The 25,852-nt window shown below is 50.3% G+C and overlaps 1 protein-coding gene across 3 annotated transcripts in view; it reads right to left on the bottom strand.

Annotated features, from left to right (window-relative positions):
• LOC138566710 (transmembrane protein 87A-like) overlaps positions 1–25,852 on the bottom strand; it is a 1,181,601-nt gene that overhangs the window by 352,863 nt on the left and 802,886 nt on the right. For all 3 annotated transcript variants that reach the window (XM_069644306.1, XM_069644305.1, XM_069644304.1), the window contains one exon: positions 25,293–25,392. In XM_069644306.1, coding sequence (XP_069500407.1) covers positions 25,293–25,392 — 100 coding nt within the window. The remainder of the gene's footprint in view (positions 1–25,292; positions 25,393–25,852) is intronic.

Here is a 25,852-nt window from a genome sequence, read left to right as displayed (position 1 = left end):
CCGCGCCTGCCTTCCCTCAAAAAGTTCACCCTTCTCCTGCCACCCTTCCTTCCTCTCACTTCTCCTCCACCACTACCGATGGGAGTACCTTGCCCCTGTACACCCCCTCAGAAAATCCTTCAACGGTGGTAACCAGCTTCACGTAGCTACTCAATGCTCGCTCTGCTGTCAAACACTCCTTTGAAATCCATCTCCTTCTTGAAGACTTTGACCTAGACGTCATTGCTCTTACCGAGACGTGGTCCAATGCCAGCTCGGTCACTGCCCTTGACACACCCCCCCTGAGCCATCCCCTGCACTGCCAGCCTTCGCCGTCATTCGACCGATGAAGCGAGCGCCAGTCGCTGCTTTTGCCTCCACCTTCATCCCCCCTCCAACCCCTGCTCCTGACTCTCCCTTTGACTCTGCCCTTGCAAACGTGCACCTCGCCATCTCCAACACCCTTGACATCCCTGCCCCTGCCATGAGGATCTACCTAAAAACTGCCACCAAGAACAGCTGGTACGGCTCTGATCTAGTATCTCTGAAACGCAAGTGCAGAGCTGCTGAACGGAAGTGTCAGACCTTGGGCTTACCCTCTGACAAACTGGCATGGCGCTTGCTCCAAAGGCAATACCACTTCTCTATCCGGTCCAAGAATCATGCCCACATCCGAGCCGGCATCTCTGGAGCCACTAAAAACACAGCCCAACTTCAAAATCTGCAAGGAACTCAGCAATCCAGTTACTATTTCCACCCATCTTCTTCCGTCCCAGGCTCTCTGCACTGCCTTGGTGTCACATTTCACATCCAAAACTCATGATATCCTGTCCTCACTCTCCTCGACCCCCCCCCCCCCCCATCTCCACTCCCACGCCTGCTCCCCTGCCTCCCTTGGCACCCCTCCTCCCATCCCCCTTCACTCTCCTCCCGCCTGCCCATATCACTGGATGAGGTCTCTAAAGTGGTACGCTCTATGAAGGCCTCCTCCAAACAGGTGCCTCGCTCCTCCTCCAGAACCATTAAGGACAACATCTCCTCAATCTCCCAGGCTCTTGTCGACTTTTGTAACCACTCCTTCGCCACTGGCTCTTTCCCTCTAGCCCTCAAGCACTCACTTGTGCACCCTGTCCTAAAAAAGCCATTGCTGACCTCTCCTGCCCAGTTACCTATTGCCCTATTTCCACTACCCCCTTCCTGGGTAAACACTTGGAGAAGTTGCTCGTCCCTCAACTGATCCTCCACACTGATCTTGTTGGTTGCCTTCTTCACAATGAATCTGGACTCCCGGCCATACAGAGGCACAAACTCTGCTGCTGTTTTCATTCTCCTCGATCTCTCCTCTGCCTTTGACACGGTCAACCATTCTATCCTCATTAAATGACTGACACCCTCAGGATCACTGACCGGGCACTGGATTGGTAGACCTCTTTCCTCACTAATCACCCTTCCCATCTGCAACGGGGCCATTTATCCTCCACCACCGACCTCTCTGTTCGCCTCCTCTCATTTCCAGTGTTATGCCAATGACACACAGCTCTTCTTCAAATTTCTCTCTACTTCTCCCTCTTCCTCCTCTGTAATCCCCGACTGTCTCTCTTTGCCATTCAGGCATGGTGTGCAACGAACAATCTGTCTCAATGCTAGTAATGCTAGTAAGGAGGAGATCCTCCTCCTCATCGGGACATCTGTGCCCTCTTTTCCTCCTTTCCTCTGGCCACACTCCTTGGGACCTCTACCCCCATCATCTTGTGAGTCCAAAAACCTTGGGATCGTCTTCGACTCCGCTCACCCCTTCTCCCCTTCACCCCTCACATCATGGACTTTACCAAGAAGTCCCACTTTCAGTTCCACCTCCTCAGAGGCATTCTCCCTTGTCTCACCTTCCCCCAGAAGCTCAATGTCTCCAGAGCTCTGGTCCTCTCCAGGCTGGACTACTGCAACAGCCTCTTTTCTCAATTTCCCTCTTTTCCCCCTTCGTCCCCTCGAGCTAATCCAGATTAGGGCTGCAAGACTTATCCTTGGTCTCAAGCCCAGGAACTGAATCTCGCTAGCCCTAAAGTCTCTCCACTGGCTCCCAGGGGCTGCAAGGATCAAATTCAAGACACTCTGCATCATCCACAAGACCTTCTGGGGCCTGGGACCAGGCTATCTCCAACTCTTCCTCCCCAAATACTACCCTGCTAGAGCCCTACGCTTCTCTAACTGCAACTCCTTAACTGTCAAATGCTTCTCCAAGCAGAGAGTGGGGGAGATGGGGCGGGGGAGGGTATGGGGTAGGTCTCTCTCCTCGGGTGGTGCCTCCCCCTGGAATAGCCTCAATGCCCCTCTCGGACTTGAGCCGGACATCCTTAAGTTCCGGAAACCGCTCAAAACCCTGCTCATCTCTACCCGTTTCCCTTCCCTGCTAATCACCCCACTGCAGCTTTGACCAGTGGCCTGATCCCCATGAATCTCACAGGATCCTAGGCCCCGTTTCCCAATCAAAACCAGCACCCCGGCACCGCCCCCCACCCACCGCACTGCCCTTATGGTCCCCTGCTTGGCTGCTCCACATCCCACCATGTGAGTCGCCTGTACTAGCATTTAACCTGAGGTTCTCCTCCTTGGCTCCCCTTAGCACTTCCCTCCCCAGCACTCCTCCAGCACTTGCCCACTCCCCTGCTGCTCCTTCTATCCATCCCCGCAATTCTCCTCAATGCACTTGCACACCTGAATACCACAAGGCCTAGTAGGACCACGACTGTATATTTACTATTTTGTCATTGTTAATATTTCCCCTGCTCCCTTCCAATTTAGCCTTGTAGCACTTTGAAACACAATTCTGCTGCATAAAACACCTTAGAAATGCTCAATAAAATAAAAAAATGTATTCTTCTTAACTTTCAGTTTTAGCATATCCTGCGAGAATCACGTATTCACTCTTGATTGGCCCCAACACGTTCTAATTGGAGCAAGTGCATTAGATGCCTTCTGTGCCGTATCCTCGAGGATTTGTAGAATATCGGCCACCCAATCCAAACTTTCAACTATCTCCACTAGTGGCAGAACCCATACCGCCATCGCTCCTCACATTTCTTGACGTTATCATGGTTTGACATCCCTGATCCTTATCTGTTGCTCACATAATATGTTCACCTGAACAAAATAGTGGTCGGACCAGGGACAAGGGTGTACCAACACATCACTAGATTTAATATTATGTGTGGCCACCCAATGCAGCATATCACCTTTGACATGGGTAGGTACCTTGACAAAAGTAAAAGCTAAATTCTTCATGAATGTCTCAAGAGATTTAGGTCCAAGATCTTATTTACACCCCAATCATAAATTAATATCACCCATTAACAAAACCTATGTATTGGGTAACAGTAATAGTATGTTACTGAGTTGGTGTGCAAAGTCATGCATAATACCCGAGGGTCTGTAGACCAATACAACATTCATAGTACTTTCAGGGTCGGTCCTCATTTTTACTTGAAGCATCTCACATCCCTGTATGTTAAGTATTTCCATCTCCCAGATTTCTAGGTATGACATACAAATCATGGCCACTCCTCCCCTTTTTCCATCTAATATATCTTGTGGAAACAGACTATATCCTGTGATAATAGCCAGCGCAATGGGAGGCCCTGCTGCACAAATTACCAAGTTTCTGTCAATGCACATATGTCTACATGCTGGTTAATTATATATGAAAACGTTGCAGTCATAGTACAAACGTATAACAAAACATTAACAGGCCGATTCATGGAATTAATGTGCACTGAAATGTTCAGCGCAAAAGTGCGAAAGACTGCGAAAACGTGCGAATCGCAGTGCCAGTGCGAAAATCGCAGCGAAACCCGCGCACAGCGATTCATGGAAGTCTGTGCGCGTGTAAATCCCAGGATGTGCGCCAAAAATCTGCATGGCGCACACGTCTCCAAACAGCGTGCGCTACGCGCACAGCGAAATCGCACATAGCGCGGCACACACAACAAAAGTAGGAGGAACAGAGGGCGTGACACGCGGAATGGGGAACAACGCGTGCAAATGTGGGCGTCACGGGGGAAGTACAGGAGGCAAATGCACGGAACGCCCACACGCACGTTCCAAACACGTATTCATGGTTTCGAACAGGGCTAACGCATGCGCCAAAAAAGACGCGCTAATCCGGAAACACGTACGCTAGCAGGAAGCAGGTGTACGTGGGCCCGCGCAGCATAAAAGTGCGCATAAACAACAAACAAGCTCAGACGCCAGGATGAATATACCGTTCCTAGCAGCAGTGGTCGTGGGATACCGCAGGAGTAGGAGGAGGATAGTCAGGCCCAGAATTTTTACACCCAGAACCAGCCTTTTTGGGATGCCTGTTGACCAGGTGTATGGGAGGTACAGGTTTCCACCTCACCTAATACTCAACCTGGTCAGTGAGTGGGAGGATGACCTCACATCACCCACCCTGTGCTCCCAAGCACTCAGCCCCACGGAGAAGGTCCTCAACGTACTGCACTTCTTGGCCACTGGATCATTTCAGCGGACAAGTGCTATAGTGGGGGGGGGGAGAGGAGGGTGTCACAGGCCACGCAGTCACGCTGCCTACACCAGGTCTTGGTCATCATGATTGCACGCCCATCAGTCCGCAGGCACATATACCTGCCCAGAACACCTGTAGAAAGGCAGGCTGCCGTCCAGGATTTCTACGGGGTGGCACAATTCCCCAAAGTCCTAGGTGCCATTGATTGTACCCATGTGGCTCTACGTCCCCCCAGGGCATCAGAGCACATCTATAGAAATCGCAAGCACTGGCATTCCATCAACGTCCAGGTAGTATGTGATGCCAAGGGAATCATCACCAAAGTATATGCCAACTATCCAGGGTCCACCCACGCAGTTTTATTTACAGAATGTCAACCCTAAACCGGGACCTAGAAGCTGGGCGGCATGGCGATACATGGCTGCTCGGTGAGTACAAATGCCACAGCACATGCATGCATGTCAGATACTGAGTAATGTCACAACCCCACTAATGATACTGCCTACCCTCTGAGCACCCACATGATGACGCCAATTCGGAACCACACCACGCCACCCGAGGTAAGATACAACACAGCCCACATTGCAACCCGGGGCATAGTGGAGCGCACATTCGGAGTGCTCAAGTCACGCTTTCGCTCCCTTGACCGTTCTGGCAGGCAGCTGTTATACGCTCCCCCAGTAGTGTGCAGGATCATAGTGGCAGCATGTGTCCTGCACAACGTTGCAACATGCCGGGGCCTGCCTGTGGACATGGTGGTGCCCCCACATCCCCAACCACATGCACGCCCACTGCGCATGGGAGGGGAAAGGGCATGGGGTGAGGCAGCCCGTACGCAGCTGGTGGCTAATTACTTCACCTAAAATCACACCCCTGTGGAGTGCACACAGCCCTGGCACATACCATCTAACAATCAATGATGATGACATAAGGGACAGTCAACTGTCACAACCATACCAGCCTGAGAATGGTCACCTGGAAGTGTTACATTGTGTGCATCCCTACCTACACAAACACCACCAATGCTGTGTCATCAAAAGACACACTTCTATGCTGCTAAATTCATTACCCCCTTGCAAAATACAACATGACAACAGTGCCATGTCACCTAGCCCCTCGCCAGCACCGCCACCCAACACACCATGGCATGTCATGCTATGTGAGAGCAAACAAAGCAATCCCCAAAACCTGACACAAGTGTCACAAAGTACAGTGTCCCTAATGGAAACTGGCCACACACAAAATGCTCCCAGTAATGAAGAACTAACAACACACATGACCAAATACTTACCAAAAATACAATGCAGCTACACAACCTCAAACATATCAAAAACATGACAGTACTAAGTTAAAGTAGTGGTAGTCTTACAACCTGATTATGCCAGCACATTGACCCCTTCCAACTGTACAGTGTTGCTGCCACGCAAATGTGTAAGTGCACTGCTTACAACATGAACTCCATCTCCAAAGTAGACGGCCTTGTGAAGACATGAGGAATGAACCTGCAAATTAGGAGGAAGACATGGATGCACAAGCACATATCAATACACCATGCAGTGTACAATACAACAACAATATCCACTAGGAATGTATACACAGTATTGACTACAGACTGCCCACACAGCTCATGGGAGTCCAACGTCACTGTGTAAGTAACTGTCACTTGGGCACACCCTTTGCAAGCCCATGGAAACAGGAAGCTTCTGAAGGGGAATGGGACACACGGGGCAAGCACAGTTGCTAAGTACATGCGGAACTCACCGTCTGCCTGGAAAAAGAACGTCAAAAATACGCGCGTGTGCGCGCTGGCAACTCCCCTGCCAAAAGAAGAATTGTACACTGTCTGAGGAGACAGGACAAAAGGAGAAGTGAACTCTGAGGAAACAGGCCCAACAAAAAATCAGAAAAGAGCTGTCAGGTAACAGGGAGTACGAACTAGAAACGCTGTGAAGTAATCGCGTGTGAACCGACAAGAAGTACAGATTTCACCCACTCGCTCTCCACGAAACGCACGTACAAGGAAATGGCGTCCTACACGCAGCTTTTAAACCGGCCCACACGTACACGTCAGATACGCGTGTACGCGGGCGCTTTCCTCCAATTACACGTGATGACACTCGGATGTGCAGTTTTTCCACGTGTGCTGTCATCACGTGCTATGAGGGAAACACTGCGCGCATAATGTAACTTACGCGCTAAGGGCCATTGGTCCAATGAAATCGCGTGCGTGTGCTGACGCGCTTACACGCTAAGGCCCTTTCCTCGAATTACACGCTGGCGTGCAATTTATTCACATGCCAAATCACTCCGTATCAAGCTGGCCACGCGAAAACACACGGAAGACCACGCTCCTGCCCAGAAGGCCGAATTACTGCCCCCCAGTGCCCCGAGCACGCCCACACCTGCCATCTGCTGCTGCCTGCTGCCCAGGTGCCCTGCCATTTGCTGCCTGCACGTCAGCCAGGGGTGTAGTTGCTGTGACCACCCCTGCTGGAACCAAAGACTCCCGACTGGGATTCCATCACTCTACAGCCCAGCCCCAGGACCCAGTTGCCCACCCGCTCCTGCCTCTGGGGTTGCCATGTCCAGCACAACACCATCTGGCAGCACTGGTAACCCCCAGCCAGAGAGGCATAGGGCCACCAGCTTCACTGCCACCGAAGTTGGTGTCCTGGTGTAGCAAGTCCTGGGGCAGTATGATGCCCTCTTTGGAAGTTTGCGCGCCGACAATGAAGGACGGACCAGGATCTGGATGGACATCGTGACTGCCATCCACGCGGAGGGGGTGGCAGTCCGCGACTTACATCATGTCAAGAAGCGCTGGGAGGACTTCAGGTCCAGGACCCTCAACAAGGCCCGGCGCCTCGCTAAGGCAGTGGATGCCAAGGGGCGCCAGGGCCAGCTGTCGAACCATCAAATGAGGGTCCTGGAACGCATATGCCCAGCGCTCTATGTCCAGATCCTCCGTCTGGAGTCGAGCGGTAAGTGTACATGCATGTTGATAGTACGCTGTGCGTGTCGTGGTGTGCCAGTAGTGTGCAGGTTGCACATGTGTTTATGTAGGGTTATGTAGGGATGTGTATGAACATGAGCGTGAGGCTGCCACATGTGAGTCCTCTCGGTTGTGAGACACATTCATGGTGTATGTGTTGGTAAGCATGCTGGGCAAATGCAGGTGTGGGAGCACACATGTTTGAATTTCTGTGTATGTACATTGGCATGGCATGGTTGTGGCATGGATGGTGGTTCATAATGCATATATCTGCACTGTATACATGTGCATGTATGTGTATCTGACAAGTGTGCAACTGATTTAACATGGATGCACGTGACACTGATATATAGAAGCATGAATGGCAGATGTGACGTGTATGGCGATCTCATCACTGCAACAGTTGGAGGAGATGTAGACATGCATGTAAGTGTGGTGGCGTGTGTGCATGTCTAGTGCACTCCTTGTGTTTCATGTGATGTCAGGCTCACCTTTGGCTGTTCATGCTGTTTTATGTGTCTGGATAGTGCTGCCTGGTGCAATATTGCTGTTGAAATGTTCATGTGTGTGAGTTAAAATGACATGCGTGTAATGGAGTGTGATGCCGTGTCTGTAGTTAAACAATGCCACTCATGTGCAACTGTCATGTGTGTATCAGTCCATTGTACAGTGCCCTGATGCCTGTGTTTTATCTCTCCCTGTCTGCAGCGTCAACTGAAGAAGAGGGCAGAGAGGGTGCTCTGGAGCACAGCGGCAGGGATCATCCCGCCAGCCGGAGACGCCCGGCTCCCCTCCCAGGTTGTCTTGTCGGGGAGTGAGGAGTCCGGTGCCGCATCCCAGGCCGCAGCTGCCAAGGGAAGGTCCAAGAGGCAGAGGTCGGAGTTGGACTCCTCAGCAGCAGAAGGGGCAGCTGAGACCCCACAGGGTCCGACGGAGGAAGATTGCACGGAGGCGTTCCAGGTTGGTGGGGTGTTTGGTGGAGGAGGAGTCCGTGCAAGGGACAGACACGGGGTCTGGAGGTGGGCATTCTACAGGTGCTAGTGGTGCAGTGCAGGGGCAGGGACAGGAGGCAGCACAGGCCACCGCAGAGGTGCCTGTGTGTAATCCTGTCCCCGATCCTGTGACTGCATCATCCCGCACCAGCAGGGATGCCTACGTCCAGACCCGTTTTCAGGGAGGGGATCCGCTTACAACAATTGGCCTTCCTCTCCCTGCGGACGTGGCTATCCGGGACTGGGTTGAGCCTGTCCTGGGTGGGGTGGCGTTGCGTCAACGGGCCATGCGAGGTGACCTGCAGTCTTTTCATGAGGAGACTGCACGTCATCTCGAATGGCTTGTTGACCGCGTTGACCTACTGGGACAGCTCACCAGGGCAGGATTCCTCTGTTTGCTGGACCTTGTTCCGACCCCCTCCTCAACTGAACCCCCTATGCGCCAGTTGCACTCCATGCCATCTTCCCACCCATGTATCAACTGGGTACCCTGTGGAGATGCCTCTGACCCTGCGACCAGGCTGGTGGAGGACATATCCCTGCCACAGTTGGGAGTCGGACGTCCGGCAGGGGTGGCCACATCAACAACTGCACCCCAGCCGGAGGAGGATGTGCAGGCAGCAAGAGCCAGGGCACAGGCAGAGGCGCAGCGGCAGCAGCAAGATGGGGGCCATGATAGCTCGGGGCCTTTCATCAGATGGGCAGGCATCGGCCAGAGGGACCCAGGACTGGAAGTGTCTTCCGTGTGGCAGCGGTTAGGCCATGCTATAGATGCGGAGCGCCAGCGGGAAGAAGAGGCACGGCTCACGATGGTCAGGGCGCAGAACTCCATGCGGAGGGCCCTGAGGCTGGCAGAGTGCCTCGAGGCAACTCGGAGGGAGTTGGAACAGGCCATGAGTGCCTCCCTGCGAGACCTCGGGGCCAGGACAGAGGCCCGCCTCCAGGACATTGAGCAGGAGTTCGATGATGCCCTGGCCCGGGACATCCGAAAGTAAGCCGTCGGACTAGCCCGCTGCCATTTTAAATAGTTTTTAGAGTTAGGTTTCCTTTTTGTTTTCCTTTTATTTGTGGTCAATGGACAATGCCACACACATTTGTATATAGTTATATATTTAGGTAGTTTCTTAGGTAGGTTTCATTTGTTTAGTTGGGCTCATGGACCCTTTACATCGTTGGACAATGGATTCATTTATTTTTTTGATTTTTGGACATGGATTAATGGATTTTAATTTTGGACAATGGATTGTATATAATTACATCATGGATTCATTTGGATTTTTTTTCATTATGGACATGGAGTAATGGTTTTTTTTCTGGACAATGTATTGTAAATAGTTGGACTATGGATTGATTTTGCATTTTTATTTATCATTATGAACATGAAACAATGGATATCTTTTTTTTACCTTTTTTTGGATTTGCGTTGGTGGAGGGAGAGTTTGGACTGTTTTTGCTTATCGTTTTCATTCTTTCATCTTTTTCACATGCTTTTCATTTCATGTTTGATGTTTTGGTATGCTTTCATTTCATTTATGTACATAATACATTTTCATATTTTAGTTCCATGTGTGGGATTTGCTCATTGGGTTGATGCATGTGAAATTGTGGGTTTACACAGGCAATGCCAACCAGTGTATGTGTGTGATGGACATGTGTTGATGTACATAGTTGAGTTTTGGTTCGTGTCTTGAGATAGGCATGTCAGTGTGGGATGGATTGGGAATCATTGCGTCTCAAGAATGGGGTGGCGTGATGTGGTATTTTTATTTCGTGTAGGGGGGGACATGAGTGGGGGCCTGCTGGCAGGTGCCCTGCACTGCTGGGGCGTGCAAAGGGACATGAGTGGGGGCCTGCTGGCAGGTGCCCTGCACGGCTGGAGGTTGGGGGTGCAGGGGGACATGAGTGGGGGCCTGCTGGCAGGTGCCCTGCTCTGCTGGGGGTGCAAAGGGACATGAGTGGGGGTCTGCTGGCAGGTGCCCCGGACTGCTGGGGGGTGGGGGTGTAAAGGGACATGAGTGGGTGATCAGTAGTGCAAGCTGACATGTGCCTTGGCTGGGGGGCATGCCCATGGTAGATGGGCTGCCTGCGGGACATGACCAGGGGTGTAGGGTAGTCCCCTGTGGTGTGGGCTGCCTGCAGGGGCCGTGTAGAGGGGTGTAGAGGGAACACCTGGGAGGACCCACACTGCCAATTCACGTGTAGGACTCCCTGCGCACCCCTGAAATTCAGTACACCACTCTGACAGCAAAATCGCATGTGAAACTTCCAGCGCACCCCCGAAATACACGTACCCCGCTCGCACAGGGCCCTTTCGTGTGTGAAACTTCCCGCGCACCCCAGGGGTACACGTACCCCACTCGCACAGGGCCAATATTCCTGGGGTTCGCGTGAAGTTTTACACGCGAAAGGGCCCTGTGCGAGTGGGGTACGTGTATTTCTGGGGTTCGTGTGAAGTTTTACACGCGAAAGGGCAACGCCCGTGCGCGATCCGTCACAGACGCGCTTACGCGCTAAGGGCCTTTGGTCCAATGAAATCGCGTGCATGTGCTGACGCGCATACGCGCTAAGGGCCTTTCCTCAAATTATACGCTGACGTGGAATTTTTTCACGTGCCAAATCACTCCGTATCATGCTGGCCACGAATACACACACAGAAGACCACGCTCCTGCCCTGAAGGCTATTTTCCTGCCCCCCAGAGCCCCGCGCACGCTCCCACCTGCTGCTGCCTGACTGTCTGCTGCCCACGTGTCCTGCCATTTGGTGCCTGCACATCAGCCATCTGCAGGGGTCCAGTTGCTGTGTCCACCCCTGCTGGAACAGAAGACTCGTGACTGGGATACCATCGCTCCACAGCCCAGCCCAAGGACCAAGTGCCCACCCACTCCTGCCTCTGGGGTTGCCATGTCGGGCACATCTCCATCTGGCACCACTGGCAACCCCCAGCCAGAGAGGCAGAGGGCCACCAGCTTCACTGCCACCGAAGTTGGTGTCCTGGTGGAGCATGTCCTGGGGCATTATGATGCCCTCTTCGGAACATCACGCGCCAACAAGGAAGGACGGGAGAGGATCTGGGATGACGTAGTGGGAGACTTGGACATTTTTCTTTTGGATTACTTTGGATTTCTTCTGCATTTCATTATTTTTTTATTGGACATGCATTTCATTTCATCTTTGACATTTTATGCTTTCATTTCTTTGCATTTATTTTCATATTAATACATTTTGATATTTTACTTCAATGTGTGGGATTCGCTCATTGGGTTGATGCATGTCAAAATGTGGGTTTACTTATTGAATGGCAACCTGTGTGTGTGATGGGCATGTGTTGATGTACATAGTTGACTTTTGGTTTGTGTCATGAGATCGGCATTTCACTGCTGGGGGTGCAGGGGGACATGAGTGGGGGCCTGCTGGCAGGTGCCCCACAGTGCTGGGGGTGGGGGGGCAAGGGGACATGAGTGGGGGCCTGCTGGTAGGTGCCCCTCAGTGCGGGGGGATGGGGGTGCAGGGGGACATGAGTGGGACATGAGTGGGGGCCTGCTGGCAGATGCACCTCAGTGCTGGGGGATGGGGTGCAGGGGGACATGAGTTGGTGATCAGTAGTGCAAGGTGACATGTGGCTTGGCTGGGTGGCATGCCCATGGTGGATGGGCTGTCTGCGGGACATGACCAGGGGTGCAGGGTAGTCCCCTGTGGTGTGGGCTGCCTGCAGGGACCGTGGAGGGTGTAGAGGGAACACCTGGGAGGACCCACACTGCCAATTCACGTGTAGGACTCAGCGTGCACCCCCGAAATTCACGTAACCCGCTCTGACAGCAAAATCGCGTGTGAAACTTCCCGTGCACCCCAGGAATACACGTACCCGGCTCCAATCGTGTGTGAGACTTCCCGTGAACCCCATTTATACACGTACCCCACTCGCACAGGGCCAATTGCGTGTGAAACTTCCCACGCACCCCCCGAAATACACGTATCCTGCTCCAATCGCGTGTGAGACTTCCCGCGAACCCCAGTAATACACGTACCCCACTCGCACAGGGCCTATCGCGTGTGAAACTTCCTGCGAACCCCAGTAATACACGTTCCCCGCTTGCCGTGCTGGTACAGGGTTAGCACAGCCCTTTGCGCTGGATTGGGGATTTTGATGGCTTTTCCCTGCGCGAGAGGTGTTCTTGGGGGCGTAACTGGCGCTGCTGCAGGGTCGCTGCGCCACTGTGCACCACGGCTGGTTTTGGTAGCTAAAATCCATAAATACGATGTGCGCGCAAATGGATTTTAGCGCACGTGGCTGGCGCAGAGATTCGCACGTGCACTGTGCGCCAGTCGCGTGCGCCACTTGTGCGTGAATTTCTATGAATTACCCCCTAATTATCTAATTGGTTGAGTTGACAGAATCAAAAAGGATGTCGCTGGTTGGGCCCTTCAATTGGGTCTGCCCAATATTTAAGAATTTTGAAAAATGCCAGCTAACACATATCCATGCGGGTGTGCAGCTGATGTGTTGGTTAAAATAAAAAATTCTCTACTGGCAGTGTGTTGTGGCACTTTCAATTTTATTATACTATTACAAATAAAGCATGTAGTTTTCCAAATGTGTCCTTAGTGTTATCTGAATTGGCTTAATTCAGAGTTTTCACAAAGCAATTGTCCAAAGTGATTGTCCTCAATAGTAATACCTTTTCTTTGTTGGGGTTTCCCTATTGATAAATGTATGCCCTCGAAACGTAACTTCGGAGAGTGTGTCTATCATGTTCTCCCACAAGGTCCCAACAGCCTCTTCCTGAATAAGGGACGGGCACAGAGAGCTGCTGGAATACACAACTTTATTCCTTTCCCTCCAACTCTATATTCCCCCGCGCCCCCCCAGTCGCATCCTGTCCCTCCCATTCCTGCGAGACCCCTCACCCCCATGCCTGTAGGTACACTCCCTGCACACGCAACTTGCATTTGTTCTTCACTAGGTGGCTACAGCACCCCCTTTTTTAAACTTCTGTTTATTGATTTTACAACAAGTATAACAACTTCCCCCCCTACCCCCCCCTCTCCCTGGGTGCAGTTGAGGGTCCTTTTCATCTTCACTGTATCCAACTCAAAGGGTTCAATCCATGTCTAACAATCTGAGGCGTTGGTGACACCACTGGGCTCGAAAGTCCTCCTTAAGAAAGTTTAGGATCTCTCCCCAATCTGTCGGAAAATTCTGTAAATTATTGCTCATTGTGTATGTGGCCCATTCGAGGGCCAAAGTTTCCCATCCTTTGCGCAGCTCGTCTTGTATCTGGGCTAGGATGGTCATTGCTGCCAGAGTCAGTATGACCCTTGTCTTTTCCTGGTTTTTGGCTCTGATTTGCTGTGAGGCCCAGCAAGATGCGTGCCGGGGGTTTGTCCCCTCCTATCCCAAATGCCTGGATTTGTGCTGGCTGCATTTCCCACCAGAAGGGCTCTATCTTGGGGCATTTCCACCATCTGTGTTCCGCAGTGCATTCCCTGCCACAGCCCCTCCAACATACTTGGCTACATATTGTGTAGGCGAGCCGGCATATAATGCCATCCAGAGAAGATTTTGTACCAAGTTTCCTGTAGTTGAGATGCTTTTGCTATCTTAGGTATCTTTCCCTATAGTTTACCCCATGCTTCCTTCGCAATCTCCTGTCCCAATGTCTGCTCCCAGCACCTCATATATGGCCATTGAGTTCTAGGAGTGGCATCTTCTAAGATTTTGTACAGATAATCAATCCTTTTGACCCATCATTCGTCAGTAGAAATTTCTCCAATGCTGTTATCTTTCGGGTGGCCGCCTTTTTAATATTTGGATTCAGTACCCAGTACCTTAATTGAACATATCTTAGTCTATCCCCCTCCCCCAGTGTGAATTCCTGTTTGCATTCTACGAAGGAGCGGACGTCTTGTCCCCGAAACAAATCCTGCATCACCCTGCAACCTCCTTTCCACTGCATAAACATTCCTTTTCTGTCCCTGGTGAAAAGTCGCCATTTTGGAAGATGGGGTAAATGGGGACGGGGGGGGGGAGGTTGTGATCCCTTGCGTTCTCACCATCCTAACCAACGCGTCCGATACGAGCTTTGTGATGATGCTCACGCACAAGTGTTTAGGTCTGTGCTCCTTTGGGAGCCACAATAACTCTCAAGTCAAGTTGTGCTACTGCCCGATCCATGGCTACCCATTGCTTCCCTTCTCCTCTCCGAAACCATTCCCTAATCAATTAATTGTGTTGCCTCATGATAGATTTGAATGTCTGGGAGGGCCATACCTCCCTCCATTCCTCCCTCCCTCCTAGGGGACATGAGTAGGCACCTCTTAATTCTAGCCTTCTTTCCCTCCCATATAAACTCATTAATCATTTCCCTCCTTTCCCGGAAGAGACTTGTTGGGAGTCCCTGCCGCTATCCTTCCCATCTATGATATCCTCAGGTACCTCCACCTCTGGAATTCCTTCCTAATCAATGGTATGCAGTAGTTTGCTGCATACCATCCCCCTAGGTTCGGTGTGAGCTGGATTCCTAGATAACTAATCTCTGCTGTGGACCACGCGAATGGTGATGACACCGTTAGTGCATCCTGGTCTTTTGTTTATAGCGCGAAGTACAAAAGTTCCGATTTGCTGATGTTGATATGTAGGTCTGAAGCTTCCCCAAACATCTCTAGAAGTGCCCTCACTGCCTGGATAGATGCCTGGGGTCTGGTGTATCACTCATGTTATCACATGTCGTTGGCAAAGGCTGCGACTTTGTGTTCCTGCCCCACAAAGGTTATCCCCTGTATCTCCTCCGTTTCTCACACTGCCTGAAGGAAAGGTTCCAAGTATATTGCGTACAGCAATGGTGAGAGTGGACACCTCTGCTTTGTTCCCTGCCCAGGTGATTGGGTTGCAACATCTCCCCATTTATCAGGCGCGTTAGTGGGTCGCAATAGTTTGCTTGCACCATTTTGAAATAGTCTCCTCCCAGGCCCATTGCTTCCATGACCAGGAGCAGAAAGGACCACTCCACCCAGTCAAATGCCTTCTCTGCATCTAGCCCTAGAAGGATAGCAGGAGTGTTAGTTTTCTGCACCTTTTCCACTAGGTGTGCCACCGTCCTAATATTGTCCAATGTCTGTCTTCCCCATACAAATCCCACCTGACCTGGGTGGATTAGTTTAGGTAAAAGTCCCTCCAGTTTGTTTGCTAAAATTTTGGTATATATTTTTGCATCTACATTTATGAGAGTGATGGACCTGTATGAAGTGCATTCTGTGAGGTCCTTGGGAGGTTTTGGGATTAGGGTCACCTCTGCCTCCCCCATAGATGGAGTGATGTGGCCTGAGTTTTTAAATGAGTTAAAAAGCTGCATCAGGTAAGGGATGAGCCTAGTAGCGAAAGTCTTATAGAAGGCTGCTGTATAGCCATCTGGCCCTGGTGCCTTGTTCTGGGGTAGTTTCGTCACCACCATCCTTACCTCATCTTCCGTTATAGGCCGACTCAGGGACTCTTGGGCGTCCTTATCTATACGGGTGAGCTTAAGCCTCTCAAGGAAGTGCACCTGTTGTTGATACCAAGGGCTTTGTGACGTATATAATTCCTTGTAAAATCCTGCTAGGCGTTCTTGTAGGTCCTCCGTGCGAATGAGGTGCCCTACCTTTCCATCTTTTAAAGCTCTTATAGTGTTTCTCGCCCCGCTCCTCTGAATATTCGTGCCAGTAGTTCTTCCGCTTTATTGGCTTTCACATAGTACCGTTGCATGACAAAAAGCAATGCCCCTTCCGCTTTTTTTGTACGAAGGACTCCCAAGTTGTCCAACCGCTTGCCTATAGGTTCTGACAGCCGCCCTTGTTGGGGTTTCTGCTACTGCTTTCCTTGTATCCTCGACTTCTGCCTCCAGTTGAGAGTGCCTTCAGCTGTTTTTCTCTACGGGCTTTCACGGCAATGAGCTCCCCCCTCATTGTGGCCTTAAACGCATCCCATCTAGTGCTTTCCCTCGTCTCTATGGCGTTGTTGAACTCAAAAAAATCCTTTATCTTCCCTTCCATATCCTCCCTTATCACCGGATCTCTCAACAAACCCCAGTTATTTCCATCCCCAGATACTTTGCTTTTGTCCATGTAGTTCCATTTTCATGGAGACCATCTTGAGATCAGCTGTCCCCAGGGCCCAACCTCCACTTCTCTCACCCTGCCCAGCAGCGGCCCAGATATAGTCAAGTCTAGATTGTGTTGTGCCTTCTCAAGAGAAAGGTGTATCCGTCGTCACCTTTCAGTCCCCTCCACACATCCCACAAACCTGCCCTATCCATTCTTTCCCGCACTTCCGCCGATGCCACTACACCTCCCCCTCCCAGTCCGCTCCCCCCTGATCTGTCCTTCCCCCCCCCTATGCCACGCCATATTAAAATCTCCCATTAATATTATGTGCCCTCTCACAAATCCCTCCAGTAGTCCTAGGAATCTCTTAAAAAATGCGTCCTGACACACGTTTGGTGCGTAGATGGATGCAATAGTATATCTGTACTCCCCTAACCATTATATATCTGCCACCCTTAGCCCTACAAATTTCAGCCACCCTAAAGTCCAGTGTATTTTTAATGGCTAGGGCAACCCCCCCTGTCTTAGTTCTACCTGAGGCATGGAATATCTAATCAAATCCTCATTTTAATTCTCCCCTGGTCCTTTTTCAAGAGATGTGTCTGCAGTAGTACTCCCTTTTTTCTAGTAAGCCTCTCTAATTGTTTCCTTTTTAGGGGAGTGTTGAGCCCTCCGACATTGTGTGTTGACCATTTGAATGTCTAGACCAATATGTATTCTGCCCATTGGTGCTCTCCCCCCTCATCTGACTTCGCTCTCTCGTTCCACCCCTCCTCCTCCTGACTTCTCTTGTGTCTTCTATTTTCTTCCTCCCAAGACCTCGTCCCCATCTCCAGTTATCTTTGCCTTGCCCGGTTTTCCAACCCTGAAGTTCGGCCCTCCCGCTCCCCCCTCTCTGCACCCATGCCCCTCTTCTTACCCCACCTCTTACCCTTCCCGAGGGCATACCTCGACCTCCTATACCCTGTCCTCAACTTTCTCAGGCATCTCCACCCTTACTAATTAAGGATCTACCACCCCTATTTCTTGCCTCGTAGGGTCTTGCATGTTCCCTCTCCCCTCTTCTCCTCTCTCCTTGGGCGGCGGGCCCCGGAATATCGTTCTCCTGCTCAGTCTTTTGCCCACTGTGGTTCATTCTCATGGTCTTGTGGTTTGGTATCTGTTGTCTGTGATCCGCCGTCCTATTGATTCAAGTCCAGGTCCATTTGCAAAATGTCAGCTCCATCTTGCATTGAGGTGATGCATTTTTGCCCACCTTCCCACACGAATAGGAGACCAAACGGGAAGGTCCATTTGTATTTTATACCTCCTTCGTTGAGCACTTTAAGTATTCAAGCCATTTGTCGTCTCTTTATTAGTGTGGTGTTGGCCAAGTCCTGATGTAGCGCTATCTGCTGCCCCTTGTCCGGCACTGGTTCCAGCATTCTTGCTGCTCGCAAGACTGCATCCTTTTGGGCATATCTAGTGAACGCTGCCAGCACATCTCTTGGTCTTGCGTTTGGCTTTTATTCATTTATCCCACTCTGTGGATTCAATCCAACTTGATGGATTCTGGGGGCCCTTCACCCAGGAGCTCTGCAAAGATTCCTTGGACCACTTCCTTTAGCTCTTTGTCACCGACTCTGGGAGCATTTCCCTATTGTTGATTCTACGGAATCGGTTCTCCATATCTTCCATTTGGAGCTATAGATTCTGCGTGGCCGCATCTAATCGCTCTATGGCATCGCTTTTCGTCATCGCCTCTCTATCCACCTCTTGCAATCCCTTTTCCAGTAGATCTGTTCTCTCTCTCAGTTGCCCCATCTCTTGTATCTCCACTAGGGCCACGTTTAGATCTCATAAGCTGGAAATGTTATTGAAATGTCTTGGCCAGGGTGGTCTGCAGTGTGAGCATTTCTCCTCGGAAGGCTTGCCGTGACATTGGGTCATTGATTCTATGTCCTCTGGGGTGCTGGGTCCTGTCAACCCTTCCTGGTTGTCTTTGGCTTCTTGTGTGGGCCACATGGTTGGGAGGGTTCCCAGTGCATCCCAGATGTTTGGCCTGCCTTTCCTTTTCTCCCCTTAGATTTCGTGGTCATGTCTCTTCTTGGTATTTGGGGCCGCTGCAGTTTCCGGGGGTACCCTTGTGGGTGTTTGTTGTGTGCTTCCCTATTAAGCACAGAGGCGTGTATGCCCTCTCTTTCGTCACTCCAAGTGAGTTTTCCTCCCTTTCACTGGCTGCTGCGCTCTCCCACGCTCTTGTTCCTCGTTCTGTATCTGGGCACGCCTGATCGGTTCTCACCTGTGTTTCTTGCCGCTATTCCCCCCCCCTTACCTGTGGCGTGCCACGCTCTCTTATCTCTCCCCCGCCCTCATTTTGCCGGCATGACAATTACTATACCTTATTGATTCAAGGCATGCCATGACTCCTTTTGGGTGCAGCTTCCCCTCGGCTTGCCAGTGCTAAGTTTGTAAATGTCTTGGCCACACCCCGGCCTCTCACACTTCGCCATGCTGTATGGTGCCGGGTTTCCCCTTCTGGTGTGCTTCTCTTGTTGTGCTCCTAGTGCAGTGTTTTTACTTTGTGGATTCTACACACCTCGGGCAGGACGTCAGCCCCTTGTGCCTCTCTCCACAGATACGCTGGAGGGACCGTTTTACGCCCGCCCTTCCTTGATCCCCTGGGGACCCCGCAGCACTCGCCGCCTTCTTTCTGCTGGCTTACCGTGGATTTGCGGTCCTTTCCCCGCTGCTTCTGCTTCTCCTGCAAGTCTACTCTCTGTCCCGCCTCTCCGCCGGGGATCTCGCTGGCTCCACGCCGCTTACTTCTGAGAGATTCTGCTCAGCTTGCTCTCCCTCCTGGGGGCCAAACGATGTCTCTCCATTCTAGACTTGGCCCTCCGCTCCTCCCCAGCTCGCGACTTGCCGTAGGAGCCTAGGTGCTGACTAGTGCCTGGGTCTTCACTTCGCCGCCTCTTTGCCTGGTGACGCCACAGTCCACCAGGTATACTTTCTTCGTTCTGGAAGCAAAGTTACTTCTCCCTCTTTAAAGTCACTCACTTCCCCTGTAACAGGCGGGCGTTGCGCGAGTTCTGTCTGCTCCTTCTCTGATGTGCTGGCGGGGTGGTGGATCCGCCATAATTAGATCAGGTTTTGGGAGCGCCATCGGCAGGTCTCCTCATTGCCGGCAGCCATCTTGGAATGCCCCCCCTTCTTCACAACAGATTGTCTTAGTCCATTTCTTCAATAGGTCCATTCCTCACCCTCGGAGGACTACCTGAACCACTCACCTGTCCTTGGTCAGGACCCAGTCCTGCTTGTAAGGCAGCCATTTCGTCGCTCGATGCTTCTCCATCCCCTATGGGGCATCCCACCCCTCTGAGTCTTCATCCTACCTCTGGGGTCTAGTCATTACAATTCAAGGCAGCTTCCAGTGCAAGGAGTTATGAGTTACGTTCTTTCTTTCTCCTTCCGCATTGACAAGAGACCCTTTGATCCTTGTGACAGTTAGAGTACTGTCGAAGGCAGCCATGTTCTTATGGGTCCGAGGTTGCTGCACAGCCACAATATCTCATTTCACCAGATCATTGACACAAGCCTTTCGAGATGAATCGGCCAGTCGCTTCATATTGCCTTTCTCTCATGTTTCCTGTTCATGCATTTCCTTGTCCTCTTCGTACCTTTCTTCCTGAACCGTGACATGGGGAAGCCTGGTGAGAATGTTGTGACCAAACATCACTTCTGATGGTACCTTCACTGTGTTGCTGTGAGGAGTGTTCAGATAGTCCCACAGGAGTTGTATCTTCTCAACTGGTTCTCTCGTCAGGTGGACAATTTGAACATTCCTTTTGACATTACTCATGAAGCAGTCTACAGTGCCATTAGCATGGGACCATAAGGGCGTGACTCGCCTGTACTTGAAACCCATGTATTCCGCAAATGTGTTGTACTGTGAATGGGGGCCCATTGTCTGATTTCACTATTCTTGGCACTCCGAAGGCAGTCAACATTCTGTCCAGGGTGGGGATAGTGGGATATGCTGCTGTCGAGAGCGCTATCTGGATGTCAGAGAATCGAGAGTATTCATCCATTGCCACCAGTATGTATTCTCCTCCAGCAATAGGGCCGAAAAAGCCAATGGCCATCTCGTCACATGCCGTTTCTGGATGCAAGGTCATGCATAGAGGGCTCAGGTCTGGTATGAGGATTGACGACCGCACATGTGGGACATTGCTTGACAAGTGTTTAAACTTGAATGTCTAGTTGAGGAATCCGTACCTTCTGGCGTAGCATTCTCTTGGCGGATACTATTCCGCGAGGTCTAGAATTCGTCCTTGCAAAGTTCGAGGAATGACAATCTTTGTGCTCATCAAGAGTAGGCCGTCTTGCGATTTGGCTAACTGCTCTTTGACTGCTACTGGGCATCCTATATCTCCTTGTACTTCCGGTCTGGCGCTTTCCCCCACTTGTTTAGCCTGTTTCCACCGGCCCGATTCAATCCATCTGACGATGGCCTGGTCTTTCTCCGTCTCTTGCGTAAGGTGGTCCAGATGAACACCTTTTGGAGAAACAGCTTGCACGAGGTCAGCCACTGAGGTTTAGGACTAGGCAATAGGGTGTGGAGACAAAATGTCTGCATGCTTTTCATCTTTCCCAAGCTGGTAAATGATATGCAAACTGTAGTCCTGGAGCCTTAAACCCCACCTTGCAATTCTGGGAGCATTTTTTGCCTTAGGGTTTCCATATGGAAAAAGCAAGGCTTGATGGTTGGTGACTACTGTAAACGGTTTACCGTAAAGGAATAAATTAAAGTGTTTGCAGGCCCAAACTACAGCCAAACCTTCATTCTCGGCCTGTGAGTATGCCTGTTCAGTTCTGGACAAGCTTGTGTTGGCATAGGAGACAATGTGGCTCTTCCAATTGTCAGCAGGGTCTGTTTGTGCTAGTATGGCACCCAGTCCCACGGGGCTGGCATCCACAACCAGCTCAGTTTCTCCTGTAGCATTAAAATAAGCCATGTTTTCAGCTGCTGAAATGCGCTGGCAAATGGATTCGAATGCCTGCTGGCAGGAGCCAGACCACACAAAAGGAATTTGCTGTTTTGCAAGTGTTCTCAGCGACTCGCTCACGGATGCAAAATCTTGAATATATCATTTGAATATATCATTTACAGTAGCTGACAAGCCCTACAAATGATCTCAGGTCCGACACGTTGGCCGGAGGCTCTGCATTGGTGAGGGCCGCTACCTTTTCCGGGTCCAGTCTCATGTCTTGTGCTGAAAATACAGGTGTAAAAAAACAAAGGGTCCCTTTCCCGAACTCCCATTTTTCCCTGTTGAGCGTGAGGTGGGCTACTTCCAATGCCATGCATACTCTCGTCAGTGTGTTATGTTCTTGATCTTGCCTGAAAACCAGTAGATCGTCTCTGCAATTGAGGCAGTTGGGAATGTGTTTGATGTTGTGAATTTCCGCTTGAGAGATTTCCGCAGCCAATGATACCCCAAAACAGACATTTGTACCTATACAGGGCCTGGTGCGTTATGAAAGTCGTCATGTATCGGGATTCCTCACTCAGTTCCAGTTGCCAGTTCCCTTTATTTAAGTCTAATTTGGAGGACATAGTGGCTTCATTTAGCAAATGCACCATGTTTGTAATTTGCGTGGCTTAGCAGCGTTCTCTCATGATGGCCTCGTTTGGTCTTTGCTTGTCTACACATATCCGGATGTCATTTAAATCTTTCTTGGAAACTGCAACCATCAGTGACACCCACGGAGTGATGCCTGCTGCTGGCTCGATGTCCTGTTCCAATAATTTATGTAGTTCTTCCTCAACCTGTTGATGTGTGTTTACAGGAATGCTTGGGCTACTGAACCCATTTCTGGGTTGATGTGCAAGCTGATTTGCCTGTTCTTCAGCTTTCCCAGCCCCTTAAAGAGTGTGGGAAATAACGGTTCTATTTTGGCGGACGGGTCAAGGTATTTGTGGGCCATGAGTCGATAATGTACATATCGGTCCCATGTCTAACGCAGCTTTGAAACTTAAGATGCACCCACTGTCCATGGCCGCTTCCAAGACATGCATGGGTATTCTCTTTGACTGTGATTTTTATTTACAATGTGCCATAAAGTATCTGTTGCATGGCAGAGGAGTTTTAGATCTGTAGGGATAAATGCATTAGGTTGTTGTATACTACTTTGCTAATGAAATTTGCCATGGCTCCTGTGTCCACTAAGAACTCCACTGGCAGGTCGTTTACTTGGAGGAATAGTATTGGGCTCTGTTGCTTCACCACAGGGTTCCGTAGAGCACACAGATAGCCTTTCCTTCTCGACTCTTCACAAGGGTATTCTTTCTTGCGTACTTCTTCTGCTGCTGACTGACTGACTGGATCTGCTGTCTGTGATTGTTCTTCTTGATACCGGATGTATCTGTGTGGAGATTTGTATACACAAAAGTAGCAGAAAGATTCACTGTTGCCTTTATGTAGCGAAGTCACGTCCATTTTGATAATGGTGTCCGATTGTCCAGGGGAGATTTTTGCATTGCTCATGGCCTCTATCGGGAGGGCTAATGCCACATCAGATCTTGCCAGGTGAAGGGTTTCCTAAAGTCATCGTGGTTTTTGGAGCAATCTTTTCCTGAAGTCAGCACATACACATCCCACAATTATTCGAGACCGCAGTGCTTCTTTGTTTGAATAATTGTTGCAATCACAGAGTTTGAGGCCAATGCGGAGATGCATTACAAAAGTGTCCATCGATTCCCCTTTGGTCTGCCCTGTCGTGTGGAGTATATGACGCTTATAGTCTATGTTGGTGTGCGCTGTGAATTAGTCGGTGAGAGCGGTCTTTAAATCCGTGCAGGTGTCAGTGGAACCATCTAGGAACTCACCTACAAGTTCACAAACATTTGGTCCAATGGCAAGGGTTAGCAGGCTGTGCTTTTTTCGTCTTTCAGGGGGTACTGTGGCCTTGATATATACCTCAAAATCCCTCGCCCACCTCTTCCATCAGAGTCCTAAACTGCTGGTTTCAGACAGATCAAAATGAGTCGGTAATTTCATAGCAAGGTTTTCCTGAAGTATTGAGGGTAGTACCCCTCCAGTGGTGTCAGCGGCACTGTCAGATTCTCTGTATCTTTCTGTATCCGACATGCTCTTCTCGGTGTGGTATCCCCAGGGGCTGGCAGGCCTTTGGTGTGACCAAACAAAGTTCGCTAAACTATTCTTAAGGCCTTTTCAATTGTCATGGGCATGTGGTGCTTGTCCTGTGGTTTCCTTATCTTGCACACCTGCTGGTACTTTCTATTGTGTGTTTGCTTGCTTGTAGTTCTCCAGTGTCCTCCCATGTGACATCAGCTCTAAGTCGTGTTACAATTGCCACTTACTGCGTGGTGTTTCTTCACTGTGCAGTCACTTGGTAGCACATTCTGGGCAGTCACCAGCGTTGTGCCTCCTCTCACAAGCGTGCTTCGAGCTGAGCTCTGACTCCCTTTATTTTCTGCGCTCTGAGACCACGGCGCGGCTCTCCGCTGGAAAATAGCAAGATCCCTACTTCCACAGGCAGGTGGACCGCCTCCCTTTCCGTGATGACGGCGGGATTACGAGCAGTTGCAGCGGTGGCCCTCCTACCAATGCTCACTACGGGTGGCGCTGCAGTAAATTCACCTCCAAATGCGGTTACGGCACGGCTGGGGCCTATCGTCACCAATATCGTGTTCTCCCACATGGTCCCACCAGCCTCTTCCTAAATAAGGGACGGAAACAAAGAGCTTCTGGAATACACAACTCCTTCCCCTCCAACTCTATATACCCGCATCAATCGCATGTCTCTCCCCGTCCTGCCACCCCCGCCCCTTGCCCATAGGACATACCTGCACACGTGACTTGCATGTGTGCTTCACTAGGACGTCACAGTATCTGGATATTAAAGATGATCTGTCCCTCCCATTCATTTCTGAGAAAGAGTTGATTTATTACAGATACCAGGATACTGACAATAGTATTTGGGCCCCAAGATAGATGCTCGACATTGGACATTGCCAATGACCCTTAATGGGAGGGTAATGACCCTGGGACACTGAAGAGTACTTTTGCATACACTTTACCTAAAACCAGCACATTTGATCTACAGCCCTGAGTGGAAATTACCTAGTTGTTTTGCATGTTAAACAATATGTTTAACCACTCTGCACCTAAGCTCAAGGTTCCCTTACCTGCTCAGCCATGACTACTAAGTGGGCCAGGAAAAGAATAAGGGCTGCCCTGTTGCCTAGCTGTGCATCAGTGCTCCTCACAGCTTGAACATATGGCATAAAGAAAACATGTTAGCAAAAGGCTTAAAAAAATAAAATAAAAGAAAATCAGTTGAGAACAATTTATTTACCATTAAAATTTGACTGGCACAGAGAAAGAAAACAGCCAATATGAACAGATATACTATGATCTCAGACAATGGTTAAAAAGTAACAGTTGGACAGTCGCAGTGTGGAGTTCTAGGTAGGCACTTGAGGATGGTGGCACACGCTCAACAGTTCCAGGTGTCATGGGGTGGCACACGCTCAACAGTTCCAGGTGTCTTGGGGTTAATTCTATAAATATTAAACTATGTTGGTAACTTAATGGGATATGCTTTCTGTTCACTGTAATAGCAATACCCCTTTTCCCCACTACAAAGGGGGAAAAAAACATACAAACAATTTAATGTCAGGAAGCCCACTACAAATGACATCGCCTCAAAAAACATTTCACTCACTTCACAATGCCGTATCCCAGGCTGGCAATAACCACCAGCACACGAGCCAACATGCGTTTCACCGAACAAAGGATTTCGGCAAAGATCACGGCACCTTGGACTGTGGAAAGAAGTAGAAAGGCAAGGATCAGAGAGGGCCAGGAGAGGACTGTGCTGGGTGGGCAAAGTACATTTCACAAAGGCAGAAATAGCTTGGTAAGAAATGTTGATTTTTCTGTTGAAATGAACAAATAATTTACCAATGATAATGTTTTTCATGATGGATTAATCATCTCCCCCATAGTTTCCTAGTCTTAGAAATTCATTCTCCAGCATCTGTCTGTCCATGAAAATGTTTTCAGCTAAGAGGAGTGCCCAAAGGCTCTGCTTGGCAGCGTTCGCAACCATGACTTCAAATGTGATCTGATGGGTGGTATAGAAGGAGCTGGATGGCCCTCATGACCTCCATTTTGCCTTCAAACCCCCCACATCTCCACACTTACCTGCAGGGGAACCACAGAATTCCAAAATGTGTACACGCTATTGGTAAGGGGGAGAAGGTTGATGAGGAATCTCTGGAA

The sequence above is a fragment of the Ambystoma mexicanum genome, chromosome 2p, assembly GCF_040938575.1.
Source record: "Ambystoma mexicanum isolate Mex_15411 chromosome 2p, UKY_AmexF1_1, whole genome shotgun sequence".
NCBI lineage: Eukaryota > Metazoa > Chordata > Amphibia > Caudata > Ambystomatidae > Ambystoma > Ambystoma mexicanum.
Note: the sequence above shows the minus strand (reverse complement) of the source record. Positions and strands in the feature narration are given on the sequence as shown.